At 38.1% G+C, this 14,918-nt stretch overlaps 1 protein-coding gene across 1 annotated transcript; it reads left to right on the top strand.

Moving 5' to 3' along the window:
- The first annotated feature begins 3,937 nt into the window (after nucleotides 1-3,937).
- On the top strand, nucleotides 3,938-14,653 carry LOC139124878 (uncharacterized). Its single transcript, XM_070690981.1, has 3 exons — nucleotides 3,938-4,233; nucleotides 8,119-8,241; nucleotides 10,048-14,653. Exons 1-3 carry the CDS (start codon nucleotides 4,077-4,079, stop codon nucleotides 11,193-11,195), a joined length of 1,428 nt encoding a protein of 475 aa, XP_070547082.1. The 5' UTR covers nucleotides 3,938-4,076; the 3' UTR covers nucleotides 11,196-14,653.
- Nucleotides 14,654-14,918: the final 265 nt, after the last annotated feature.

The raw sequence follows: 14,918 nt of genomic DNA, 5'->3' as shown, positions 1-14,918 counted from the left end.
AAGTGCGAGTTTAGAAGCTTCAGATAGCTTTCAAGTTTTTGTTTTTTTGTTGTTCGTGGAGTCCAATTTGACTTTTCTTTGAATTGGTGTTGTTGCGATTGTTTGTGTCTCACGATGAAGCGTAGTCACATTATACGACTTTATTTGTTGAAATCCTGAGGTGGTTTTATTCTGTTTGGTTTTGTTGGTGTCCGAATGAATTTTAAGGCTTTTGCCTAGTACTATTTTTCGGAGTTTCATAGTTTGAGCGATGATAGGTTGTTGTTGAATTTCATGTTGTTGTCGGCTTTTCTTTGGAAATAGCTGATTTATTTCCACGGCCATGTTTTCTGTTACGTTACTGTGATTGTTTATTTTGTATTTAATGTTGTGTTTCAGTTGTTTGTTATGTGTACGATTTTTGTTATTTCTTTTAAGTGTTTGTGTGTTCCATGTCATTTTATCGTATTTTTTGGTAGTTCCCTTTTTGGAGTATTTGGTGGCCCTGAAAAGGGCCGCTTGGTATGGGTTTTTGTTAGCGCTTGGCGCGTTTGTTTTGGCGATGAGCCTAGCTTTTTTATGCTTCTTTTCGCCGATTCGATGTGCTTGGTGAGTAGGTGTTTGCCGCCTTCTTGTCACTGTGTGTGCGTACATGGACAGTCTGCATAGCCCTTGAATGTGGTCTCGATTTTGATCAAACTTACAATTTAGGAGTATATATCAAAACTGATAAATGATTTATGTGATTACTGTAGCTATAGATAGGCTACATTCAGGACGGGCAGCGACGGGCAGTAATTAGTAGGCAAAACAGGTGGTTTTCACCGTGGGTAGAACTCGGTGCAATGATACTGAACATTAATAGTAAGCCTGTCACCTTGAAGGTAATGCTGTAGGTGAAACAAGGACTTCAAACGCACGATGGTACAAACAACACCACAAGTGAAACGTACACATAGAAATACACGCGTTCCTACGTTGTGCCCACCCGGGCCACGCGATTAAAATATGACTGATACTGCTGGATAGTGTTAATTGGGTCGGTAAACAGTCAATTAATAGTTTAATTGACTACCTGGGTGATTGGCAGGTCGTGTCCAACGACGCATATGCAAAGCAGGCCAAAAGACAAAAGTCCCCAAAGTTATTGACAGCTGGCCAGGGGTCACCATGAATACGTAATGAAGCTTCACTACGCAGAAACTGCGTAGTCAAGCCCTTCTTAACCGGTCAAACTCTCTTGGCATTTTCCGGCATGTCCGACTCGCCGGACTTTCTTTAGCCACTGTCTTCGAAGGAGCTGCTCTGTGGGAAAACGGTAAAAACTTGCACCGTTTTTGTTCTGTCTTTAGTCGTATTTGCACCCAACTGCACTTAATTCATTCTTCATTCCACTGAGCATTAAAAAGTTGTAACATGCAGAACTACACTAGACAGTCATAGACTCCAATGCTACGGTAAGCTGTCACACACGATAAAAATTACAAACGACCTCAAAAGAGGGCTAAAACTGCAGCAAGTGAAAAATAATACAGTAAAAAATTAGGTCGACCAGCGAGAGATAATACTTGCTAAAACGCAGAGGATAAAAACTGCAACAAGTTAAAACAAATGCAGTAAAATACTGACCGACCGGCGGGAAGTAAAACACTTGCAAAGCACAGAGAATAAAAACGCAGACGTTTCGGGTGCCTTCGTCAGTGTCGCACTCGAAACGTCTGCGTTTTTATTCTCTGTGCTTTGCAAGTGTTATATTTCCCGCTGGTCGGTCAGTATTTTACTGCATTTGTTTTAACTTGTTGCAGTTTTTATCCTCTGTTTTTTTACTGTCACACACGCTCATGTATCGCCGATGACGTCACGCACGCTCCTCCCATGAGCCCTTTCGCGCCATGGGATTTCGAGTTTATTTTCGTAAATGTCGTCTACTTCAAAGTCTCCTTCGTCGCGCCGCAGTCGCTGGCGGGTGCAAACATGTGGCAAATTTGAGCTGCATTTTATTCAAGGTGGATTTTACAAGGGATAAATGGTGACAATCCCTAGACTTAGGTTTCCCTTCAACAGCGCGGAGAATTTCCGACATCGGGGAGATTACACAGCACGGAGATAAATTTCCCACAGCGCGGAGATTATTACACAGTGCGAAGATATTGACACAGTGCGGAGAATTGTCGTTTTCGTCCACGGTACAAGAAACATTAAACAATCTCACTCTCTAGCAAAACCTTTTCATGATTGCCCTGTATATTCTGCCCCGTTTCCATCAAACTAACGATAGAGGGCGCTATGGGTCAAACCTGGGGTCAAACTCATATGCAAGAAGGGTACCTTATCGAATATTAAATTTGTATAGGCCAGAAGGAATAAAAGCAATGTGCCCAATGATATAGTTGGCACGATGATAGCCCAGAACAGCTGAAAGATGACACATCACCTGGACGTGATTGGTCACGCTAAAAAGACGTTTTGACTTATTTGATTTAAAGTCTGGTGCCGTTGTATTGATATATATAAAAAGAAGGATGTCGTACATCTGCCTTCTGTTTTATTCACTGTGAACGTTTGAGGACTGGGGCATTGTCATGACTTAGATTATCGAAATTTCAAATCGAAAATGTCAAAACAAGTGTTTTAGAATATGATATATCAAGAATCACGACATCAGAAGGAGTGGACGTAATTTGTCACGGATTCTATAGCTTCGAAATTTTATGGGAAAGACACCACGACTGAGACCGACAGTAGCACAACAAACTATTCCCAATTGTGCGTCCGTGTTTAATACAGACATCTCTGTAGGTGATTCTGGTTTCTCAATCGAATCAAAAGTCCGACATTGACAAAATTGACATAAAATACGTCCGAAAAGTTATGTTTTATTCGATTAACTGATTCATCTCCTTTGATATCCCCTAAGCTACATGTAAACAGTCCGGAAAGACTGACATCGATGTCTCCCGGACCCCATTTCTTCACCGTTTTGCAAAATATCTCATCAACCGGGCGCATGGGCAAGGGCAACGTCTTTGTACGTTGGTCAAAACTTATGACAGTATAGGTCAGGATGTAACATCGGTCAAAGTAATATTGAATATGGAAGACGAAAATGCTTTCATCGATTGACAAAAATGAGAAGGAACGAGTCAGTAAATATCGAACCATAAAGGGGAGATCGAGACTGCCATCCCCCATGATTAATCAACTGGGAACAAAATATATATTTCGATCAACAGACTTACACAACCAGAGACAGCATTTTATTCAGCTTTAAAATAAGTCACCGCCTTTCCTATAATAACACCCCGTTTGTGTTTCGATCTACTCTGTTCTATCCCCAATCGGTATGGCCGTCCGGGTTTCGCCTGCCGTACTGACTGATACATGGTTATTTCTTCACATATTTTTTCATCGTTTGGCATAAAATACAGCATCTCTTTTGGTGCACAAGGCAAATCAACGTTTAGAAGGAAAGTCAACGAGGTTAGGATATTATATACCGTAGGTGAAATTAGAATGGAATATTGAAGATGAAAAGACTTTAATCGGTCGACAAAAAATGCCATAAACCGAGAATTGAGATTGTCTATGATTTATGTATTGGGAACAAAAGTATTCGATTGAGTCATTAAGTTTGTGTTTGATTCGTTTCAAAAATTTGTTCCTACATTTTTATCCGATTGTTTGTGTTAATAAAAATGTTTGTTTCGCCTCGCCATAGGCCCTAAGCTTTCCCCACACAGAGAATGCGTTAATATACGTGGATTTTTATCGTCTACAGGATTCCGGAGGGCAAAATCGTGTCAAACCTTCCCATTCTCTCTATCTATGCATGTACATCGGCAACTCCGGACACCTGTGCCTGTGCTGACACCCCCACCCCAACCCCTGGGGACGGACTTTTGTGCTTTCCGATACCGCCCTCAACGGCGCTTGTATATCTGACTTCCGGTCTGGTGCCGGAAGTGCAGTTAGTGTCACAGCTGGAGATCAACGTTGCACTCTCCGGCAAGATAGATTTCAGTGTAAAGGTTCTGCTGCTCTTTGGTCGGGTTATAAGGTCTGTTACTGACTTTCGCTAGAATAATCTGCCCTTGGCCATGTCTACTGCAAGCCTCAAACTTTCTCTGCGCAAAGACATCAGCTTCACTTTCACCGAAGATGATAATGAAAATGCGAGCAACGTATCGTCCGCTGACCAAAACAGCTCACTTCCGGGACACCGCGGCTCTGATGCGAAAGAGACGTGTTTCCAAGGTAACCTTTTTCTGTCATCTCCATGGATATACCGTATATCGTACCAATAAGTCCTGAGTCAGAAGCCACGGAGCTGTAACAGTTCCCTGCTTTTTTGCTCACATGTTCATACACGTACACGTGAGCATATGTCGCAGGGATGTCTGTGTGTCTGTGTCTGTCTGTCTGTCTTTGTACTCGATATCTCAAAAACGGCTTATCAGATCAGAATCAAATCTGGTACTTAGATTAAGTTTGCAAATGGCGAAAACTGATTAGTTTTTGGTGGGTGTTGCTAGCTTACTTTTTGCTCATTTGCATAATTAATGATTTTAGAAAAAACGGATATACACTGAGAATGACTGAACACATACAATATGATGAGATTTGCTACAAATGTTGATCACACCAAAATGTATCAGACGTATCAAAATGTTAAAGATACTAAAGGGTGATATGAAAGATAATTGCTAATTTACATATTTAATGAACTTTCCTGATTAGGGATATATATGTGAATTTGCTAGATGAAAATTTACGAAACTTGATATAGTGTAGATACTATGATTTTAACATTATTGAAAGTCATTAAGCATTTTTACTTCTGCCAATTCGTAATATGCACATTTAATGAACTTTCCTAGTTAGGGATTTATATCTGAATTGACTTGACCAAAGTTGATGAAACTTGGTACAAATATTGAAAATACTATGATACAATATTCTTGAAAGTCATTAAGCATTTTTACTTCATTCAACTCCTAATTCAACTCCTAATTTGCATATTAAACTCTGGATGAGCTTTTCAAAGCCTAAGCAAGGTCATATATTTCGCAGGATGCAGACTACCAGAGCCCATTTTAAATATGCTCTGCGTTGGTGTAAAAACAATGAGCGTACAACTAGAGCAGATGCTCTTGCTTCAGATTTAATCAATAAGAACGACATTCAATTCTGGAAACATGTAGAACAACAAGCGTCTAGTCGGGTGCCTCTTGCCAATACAGTCGGGGGAGCTACGGGACATAAAGACATAGCTAACATGTGGTATAGCCATTTTAAAGATTTGTACGCTTCTGTTAAGACAGAGAGTAATAAGTCATTTGTTGAAGAACAATTGTCGAATATTCAGCTCAATGGCTCCCATAAAATGTTTTCTGTTAATGATATTAGGAATGCTGTCAGTAAGTTGGAAAAGAGTAAAGCTTGCGGTCCTGATGGTATTTCATCTGAACATATACTGTATTCTAGTCATAGACTTGCTGTACTTCTGACCATTATTTTCAATGCTTGTTTGTTACATGGTTATTTACCTTCTAGTATGATTTCTACTGTTTTGGTGCCTATTATCAAAGATAAGGCCGGTGATATAGCTGATAAGGGCAATTATCGACCCATTGCGTTGTCATCTGTATTTTCTAAGATTTTTGAAAATGTCTTGTTAACTTATATCGAGTCATATTTATATACATCAGATAACCAGTTCGGTTTTAAGGCTAAACATTCTACAGATCAATGTATTTATCTCTTAAAGGAAGTTATTCAGTTTTATAAGACACATAAAACTCCCATGTTTTTATGTTTTATGGATGCCTCCAAGGCGTTCGACTGTGTCAATCATTGGACACTTTTTCAGAAGCTTTTATCGAGAGGAGTTCCTGAAATATTCGTACGACTGATTGTTTTTTGGTATAGATCTCAACAAGTGTGCGTCAGGTGGGGATCTACATTATCTACTGCATTTAATGTTTTAAACGGTGTTCGTCAAGGGGGCATTCTCTCGCCACTTTTCTTCAATGTTTACATTGATGAACTTAGCTATAGTTTATCCAGTTGTAATGTTGGCTGTCTTTTTGGTGGTAGAAGACTTAATCATATTTGTTACGCTGATGATTTAGTTATCTTTTGCCCGACAAGCAAGGGCCTGCAAAAACTTATTCTTATTTGTGAGGTTTACGGTGCTGAACATGATATCATTTATAATCAAAGAAAACTGTATGTATGATTGTAATGCCCAATAGTTTTAAACTTATCAATATGCCTGAAATCTGTCTTAGTGGTATGAAGCTTTCTTTTGTCCACTCGTACAAGTATTTGGGTGTCTTTATAATTAGCTCTTTCAACGATGACGATGACATTAAAAGACAAATGCGGCTATTATATATTCGTGGTAACTTTCTTTTCAGGAAGTTTGCTTACTGTTCTATACAGGTGAAAACCAGATTATTTAAATCATTTTGCTCAAATTTATACTGCTGCCAGCTTTGGTCCACCTTTACAAAGCGCTCTCTAACGAAAATTCGAGTGGCGTATAATAATTGTTTCAGACGACTTTTTAATCTGTCAAGACGTTGTAGTATTAGTACCATGTTTGTTGTCTATGATGTTTTGTCTTTTGGCGAGTTACTGCGTAAAAACATTTTTAACTTTATGAACAGAATTAAGAGATCTCAGAATTCTTATATTAAGAGTATTTATGCTTGTACATATATTGACTCACTACAGTGCAGGCACTGGCGAACTATTTTATACTGAAGTTTTTTTCTGTATAGATGATTTTTTGTGTGTATCTGTTATTTTTCTCTATTTTATGGTATTTTTCTATGGGCCTAGAGCCTGATTCAAATAAATAAATAAAATAAAATAAATAAATTAAACAAACTTTTGAAATTCTAGGGACTTATATTTGAATTAAATCGACCAAAATCGATGAAACTTGCTACGTACATTAAAGATACTATGATATGACATTATTGAAAGCCATTAAGCATTTTTATTGTACAGCCAATTCCTTATTTCCATATTTAATGAACTTTCCTAATTAGTGATATATATCTGAATTAACTTGACCGAAGTTGATAAAACTAGCTATGTACATTGAAGATACTATGATGTAGCATTATTGAAAGTCATTGCTTAGTTTTACTATAGCAAATTCCTTATTTGCATATGTTATGAACAGTCCAATAAGGGATATATATCTGAATTGACTCTACCAAAGTTGATGAATCTTGATACATATAATTAAGATACTATAATGCAACATTATTGAAAATCGTTAAGCAGTTTTACTTCAGCCAATTTCTAATTTGCATATTTGATGAACTTTCCTAATTAGAGATATTTTCTGTATTGACTTGACCTAAGTTGACAAAACTTGCTATAAAGATACTATGATACAACATTATTTAAGTCATTTAACATTTTTATATTTCAGCCAATTCCTAATTTGCATATTTAATGAACTTTCCTAATTAGGGATATATATTGGGATTTACTTGATCAAAGTAAGCAAAACATGCTATGTATATTGATGATAATTCCAGGTTGTAACAATATTGAAAGTCATTTCGCATTTTTATGTCAGCTAATTTATAACTTGTATCTAATAAGCTTTCACAGTTTGGCAAATATAGATTGAAAGACTTAACCAAAGGCAATTACACATGCTATATTTAGTGGTGATACAATGACAGTACTCAAAGAAATTAATTATTTTTATGTCAGCTAATTGCATATTTGAATACTTAATGACATATAGAATTGATCTGTGGTGAATGTTGTTCATTATGTTGATCATAACACATTCAATGAAGTTGCAAATATGTGGCAAAGGTTCAAATTTGCACATAAATGCAATATATAATGAAACACGTCAGCAGTTTCAGTTCATCTGGTTTGTTTTCATTTTGGATTCCAGTTTGTTGACCTATACAGTATAGTGTGCAAACTGCACTACTTTGTAAATTTCACAGAAAAATTTGCGACACAACGAACTGGTAAAAGCATGAACTTTTGTGACGGAAATCCGAAAACCAGGTCAAACTTTGCAATAATCTAGATGAAAAACCCTTTCCTTGCCGTGAACTGTGCAGCATGATATTTTCATTAACCCTGTTTCTACAGAATGCTTTCATTTGTGGGAGGAAGTGAAGAGAACCAATCAAGTGAAGCGTCTTGGAGACTGTTTTGTGCGGGTGACACAAGAGCTGTTTCTCAGACTGAGAAATGACACCCTCTCTGGCAAAGGTAATAAAGATAATTGAGCTGCTTTCTGAGTGAGATATATCTTATTCTTCTGCACATCATTTTCAAAGATACTATGACTCAGGTTTGATTTCTGAATCAACACTTTCTCAGAAATAGGATATTAAAAAAAAACTTATACAGGGATTAAAAAATAAAAGCATGACTAAATGGCATGAATTTATGAAAAATTATGCAAAGCTGACAATAATGACCCAGCACACCTCATTGCTGTAAGCTATTGAATTCAGCCCATATTTGTGCCCCAGTTGCTTATTTCAAATGTATAATATTAATCATGTTAATATTATATAAGGCTCAGCCCTTGGAGTTGCACCAGGGGTTAAGATTAAAAATTTTATTTGTATTGATTAGTAATAGTAAAGGATAAAATAAAATTTACTGTTTAGTTGGACATAAATGGCAATTTTTACCATGATAACTACCTACTGTGCTTAACTAGAGACTTATTAATGTACCACCATTATCATTGCAATAGTAACTGCACTGCCAAACTTCCAATTGAAAGCCGAAGACTAGCGTTCCGTTCAAAAAACTGGCAATTTTTGCAGTTAGTTATTGACATAGAGGGCACTTTTCCAAAAGTCAATCCCAGTATTCTCTGCATCACGACAGTATTCTCTCTTTTCGTATCTTTGAGGCGTGATAGTAACGATATTTTGTATCAGTGACAATGTGGATAATAATACTTACTGGCAAATAAAAGAGATGTATTTTATTGTCAGGGCATGTTATAAAGTAATACTTTACACGCTTCATAATTGTTTATTTACCAGTACTCAAAAAAACATGGCGGCGCCCATGAATTAAGTCTGGTACACTTCTGGTTACTCACATAGTATATCAGTATTATAAATCTGCGCATGCATAGTCAGCAAGCCAATGGTGCAACTATTACAAAAATGTTTAGCAAAGAATGCATGATAATAGCACTTGTTGTTTTGCATCAGCTGATAGGCTGTGCAAAAGCCCATGTGCATTTCGTAATAACTTTATATTATCCTTGAATTATAATGTACGTGTTGTTGTGCACTGTATATGAGCTTAACCCTTTCACCCCCATTTCCCTCTCCAGAGGTCCAACTTTACCACAGAAACAATGGGATTGGTTCAAACCACAGTATTGAAATGGTTAGAGAGGGGGTTCGTCCCATCTAAGACTGTGTGTGGGACACATACAGTGGGTCCATTGAAATGCACAACATATCCCAACATATCTGTTGTGCATATCTAAAGTGTTAAAAATGGCAGCTTTAATAATGACACTTGTGATAACAGCCAAAGCTGTTTCATTTAAAGGAAGGGATCCAACCAAAGTTCATTAGGCCAAAGTCTTGCCGGGATTAGAAACATAGACCCTGGTATGTTTGAAAGCTACAAAAGTGACGAACTAGGAACATACCGGTACATCAAATGCTGAATTTGCTTCACATTTCCTCAAGACATTCGACACCAATTTCTGTGGAGAGGTGATGTTTATCAACAAGAAAGTCATGCAGCCTCTCCCTCCCTGAAGTGGTTGAATTTGCTTCACCACTACAGGACACTATGACTTCATTTTTAAGCAGTCAGTCTATTTTGAAATTCATAAAGTGCACATGAAGATAACTGCAGTCAGAAAAATGAAACTGACAAAGCATTTAAAGTTTTTAAAATAACTCCGGACATAGCAGTTCAAAAATTGTTCCAGAAAGATATAAGATATGTGAGATGTTAGTTTCTTGAACAACCAAACACTCTTTCGTTTTCTCCTCACTAATGTTTATGTGACTTTTATTTTCTCTGCAGACAAAGTAACAATTGTTAACTTTCTGTGTGAGAGTGGAGCACTCCAAATGGATGTGGCAATATCCTGCCAAGGAGAGGAAAGACAACAAAAACTAACAAACACCAAGACAGACAGTCAGAGCTCTTCACATCACAATGAAAGCAACGAAGTTGAAGGCAGCGGTCAGGGCTTTGCTGAAATTGCGATACACCATGAAAAGGGAACACACTTGATCATTCCACAGTCTCTTGAGGGCGTTCTTCAGGTCGAATGTGACTCCACTCCTATTAGTCCTAAGGAAGAACCTTACCCAGAGGGGCTCGAACAGACACCAGGCTACATGGTATCTCCAGATGCTAGGACCCCAGAAGATAGAACTGAACAAAGTGATGCCGCTGACAAAGTCATCCGCTCTGCAAGGCACAGGAGAGGCAGTGCCAAATCGTCAAACAACATTTCAGATATACCTGTTGATGTCAATCCACGGCAAAATGTTATACCCATTTCAGACCATCGTACAGAGGATAATGCCACGTATACCGGTAGTGATGTGAATTTTATCGAAGCAGTTGTCTTTCCTAAAAGGCTTTCTTTGTCATCAGCTGCCAATCGTCTGCCAACAAATGTATCACCCAGAATCAAAGAAGAACTACAGGCAAACGTTTCTCAAAGTGACAGTCAGGGGGCAGCACACTGGCAAGACAGTAATAACGAAGTGCCACGGCCTGCATGTAAGTGTAAAGTGTGCAGTGCTACCTTTCCCACATACCGTGCTTGCATGGCCCACATGCGGTTGCAACACAACATCAAGAAACCATTCAAGTGCCGGGAGTGCGGAAACCAGTTTGTGAACAAAAGCAATCTCCGAGTCCACAAACGGCTCCACACGGGTAACCCGTTCAAATGCAATTGCTGCGCAAAGGCTTTCACAACGGCGAGTAAGTTACGTCAACACCAGCGCATCCACACAGGTGAGAAACCGTTCGAGTGCCAGCACTGCCATAAACGCTTCAGTTACAAGTCCAACCTGAATAGTCACCTCAAAGTCCACATTGGAAGACAGTTTGTGTGTGCCTATTGTGGTATCAGCTTTTCCAAGCACCATTTGCTCAACAAGCATAAATGTGCCAAAGACACTGCTGCTGTTGCAACAAATCCGGGTACCTGAGTGTGCCAGCCAAGACATCACATGAGCCATACCATATCATTGGCACACATAGCGTTTGAGAATAAATACAGACAAGACACTCATTGCGTTGTGTTACATGAAGTCAAGTGTATGATATTTAAAGTTCTGCGGTACTGTTACCAGTTACTAGAGTACACCTTTGCTTCTGATGTGCTACTGGTGGAATGATAAAACACGAAGAGTTCCTTTACAAGAAATTGGATGGTATCCCCCTTTCCTGCCAGACAATATCACTTCCCCGTTTGCCAAGTCAGTAAAAAGCTTTATTGAGCAAAAAGCATAGGTATTTTCAAATACTTAGCTTGGTACGTTATACAACCGGAGTCCCTAAAAATCATGTGTTAATTTTAATACAGTATCTCTTTTTGGGGGGTCTTCATGTGTTCAATGTTTTGTTAAAATGCACCATATGGGACATGCTGTGTTTGACCAGTTTTAACCAACTTGTCACTTGATGCTGAAATATAAACCTGGAAGGGTATGAGGTATATTGTGTACCCTATCAAAATACATGAATATATGGTATGTGTGTCAATTTCCTGAATTGATGAAATTTCTTTGCGTCAACCCTTGTGCCTTATATATGAACAAAAAAGTTTCCTTGTGTCACATGCTCACTTTTGCACTTTGAGGGCGCACTGATTCTAGGATATGGCAAACACAATAATGTCAGCTGTAAATGTATGTTCCTTACAAATTATGTGCACAACTTTGATATGCTGCTGTGGAAGCAAATATATGGTTCTGTGGCATGATTATCAAGAAGTGGAAATGTATAAGAAGTACACTGTTGTTTGCGTTTTCCATAACAGTTTATTTAAATTATGGAAACAGTCTTCTTACCCATGAAGATTCCCTCTGCAGCACTGTCACATATACAATTTTGCAATCAATGTAGTGTCATTCTTTCTGTAATGAGATTTCTATGGTCAACTCCAGTTCAAGACTGTCAACAGTCCCTTGTGCCTTTCATTTCTTATTATCAGTATACTATCTCGCACATACTAGGGTTGGGGTGGCAATAGGGGGTTTGCAAACCTGGCACCGAAGGGAATGCTTAGAGCATGGCCACGAGTGCCCCGCAAGACATTGGCGCTTGATTCAGCCATGTTCTGTCTTTGTTTGCAGCAGCCAAAATGGCGGAAACAACAGTTGACAAAATACTGCAATTGCTAACTTAAGTATGAAATGATATGTAATAATGATATACAATCAGGATTGCCTTGCCATAATGTCACAGATTTGAAATAATTCAAAAAGTCACGTCCAGTCAAGAAAGTTTTTCACATTGTGATCGTGTGTACAACAGTGTCCAAACAAGTTTTGTATGTGGACCCAAAGGCCAACTGTAGCAGTATGTATGATTGCATGGTCAGGTATCTGACATTGTATAGAAATTTCAAGATGTTCTGAAAGCTTGAATAATCTGCAACATCAGAAACAGTGATGTCAGGCATAGGGATGTTGATGGAACTACAGCGCTGAAAGGTTGTAACTTGTTGACCCATATGACCAATGTAGACACTGTATCCTAGGTATGTTGGCAATTGATGAAAGTGAAAACATGTTTTAACTGTTTATAATTATGTGGTATGTTGATATGATGCATCTAGGTGGTATGTGGTATGTTGATTTGATGCATCTAGGTATAACAGGGATTGTGCCAGCCTTCAATGAGTGGTGGTCGCCTCATTAAAATTCGCGACCTTATTAATATTCATGAATCATTAATATTCATATTCAATAATTCAATAACAATGAGGCAGTGGTCGGCGGCCTTCCTGTGATGGTCGCTGACTGAGAGTGCCGGTCGGCGCAGACCACCGCCGACTGGCATGGGGCGATCCCTGACAGATATCTTGTATGAAGTAGAATTGTGTGTAAATAAGAAATTGCGGAGGTGCAGTTCCAACAACCCTGTCCCTCCCTCTTAAGAATAATTACTATGTTTTGATACAAACTTGTTTGATAATCATCATGTACTTGTTATACAGTAGAAGTTCAACATATCAAGCCTTACCGTATTTGCCACATTTATATTCATTCTCTTTCTGTTTAGCAATGCTGAATGACTTAAAGTAGTATGTGCCTCAAAAGTGAAGGACTTAATCATTTCCTCAAACTTTCCTCAATGAAAATTTCAACCATTCTCTTACAAAATCAAGAATAAAAGTCAGGGGTCATCATGCAAACTTAAGTACTAGAAAGACAAATTTCCCAAGATTTACGGGTCAACTTGGAGCGATTTGGAAGAAGCTGACCAATTGGTTAGCAGAATCTAACCATTGTAATTAAATAATACAAATAAACTCCCTAAGTTGCCGTGAATAGTGACAATCACCCAATCATATATTACATAGGAATCACGCTGTCGACTGTTGAGTCACTTGTTTTTTTTCAAAACTGCTGGTCAGACAGCTTTAATATTTGGTGTACAGGTCCCTAGGATGATATTAGTGAGATAATTTCATACAGTCAGGAAATACGTAATTTTGTATCCATGTCTATTGTAGCTTCAGGGACTTTGGCCCTATGTTTTTAAAGCTCTTGGTGTAAGGAAATGCCTCACCATCTCAATTTTTCAAACATCGAAAATTTAATTTTCCCCATAGAGTTAATTATCGCTAGGATGGTAGGCATTTTGAATTGTCAATATCAGAAATGTTAGGTAATTTGTTTCTCTGGTACCAAAAGTGCATGGTGACCCCCAACTTCGTTTTTGATTTGGTAAGAGAATGGTTGAAAGTTTCTTTGAGGAAAATTTGAGCAAAACTCTTAAATCTTTCACTTTCGAGGCACATACTACCGTAAATGAGAGTTACAATCTCTCTCACTAATGCACAAATAGCACACAATTTAAATGGCAATGGAAGTGGAAATGGTAAAATGCCCTAAATGACTGTAAATCAATACATTTCTTAGAGTTAGCAAAAGCGCATTATATTATATACACATAAATTCTTTTTCTGGAGAATGTGTTGATATTCTAATTGGAAATATCAAGAAGTAGTTGTTGGAAGGTGTGGCTTGTATAATTAATGCTTATGTACTTAATAATTTGTTAAGAAATCAGATAATCTCAAAATAATAACAACATTAGATTCTTTAAATCTTGGTACAGGTGTTAATGTCAAATGAACTTTCCTATATATATATCCAGACTGATTCAACCAAAGTTGATGAGAGTTGCTATGAACCTCGTAGATACTATGATATTGTGACTTATTGTGTCATAGTATGATAGTTGTTATGTTACTGCCTTTGTAAATAAAGGTGTTTCATGTACCTCACCTATGATGGACACACCGTCTGATTATATGCAAACGATTTGGTCAGGACCTTTAATCAAGCCTGCCATCTTGTGTGTTGTACAATTGTTGTCAAGTTAAACGATGTCATTCAGGCAATAAAAAACGTTTCTCGTCCTTGGATGGATTAAAAAATGATGCGGTCATGCGACTTTCTTTCCTTGGGGGGGGGGGGAATAAAAAATCCCCCCCCCCCTTGAGGCCATTCAAACATGGCCGCTATAAAGTAAAATGGCTGCCACTGAAAGAAACAAACCTGAGGAACATTTCAGAACATTCATTTCAGAACATTTATTCCCAAGTAGACGTTACATTTCTGCTAGTTCCATGATTTTTCTTTTTCTTGAAAAAGTCGTTAAGTGCCTCTTTTCACATGAAGGGCGCACACGACAGG

Source organism: Ptychodera flava (genome assembly GCF_041260155.1).
Source record: "Ptychodera flava strain L36383 chromosome 23 unlocalized genomic scaffold, AS_Pfla_20210202 Scaffold_24__1_contigs__length_23054250_pilon, whole genome shotgun sequence".
Classification (NCBI taxonomy): domain Eukaryota; kingdom Metazoa; phylum Hemichordata; class Enteropneusta; family Ptychoderidae; genus Ptychodera; species Ptychodera flava.
This window is presented reverse-complemented; position numbering and strand designations above follow the sequence as displayed.

Bases quoted from the DNA above. Each gene is read 5' to 3' on its own strand.
- LOC139124878 (XM_070690981.1), top strand. From the start codon at position 4,077: ATGTCTACTGCAAGCCTCAAACTTTCTCTGCGCAAAGACATCAGCTTC. The intron at 4,234-8,118 runs GTAACCTTTTTC...CTGTTTCTACAG, and splicing joins GAAAGAGACGTGTTTCCAAG to AATGCTTTCATTTGTGGGAG. The intron at 8,242-10,047 runs GTAATAAAGATA...TTTTCTCTGCAG, and splicing joins TGACACCCTCTCTGGCAAAG to ACAAAGTAACAATTGTTAAC.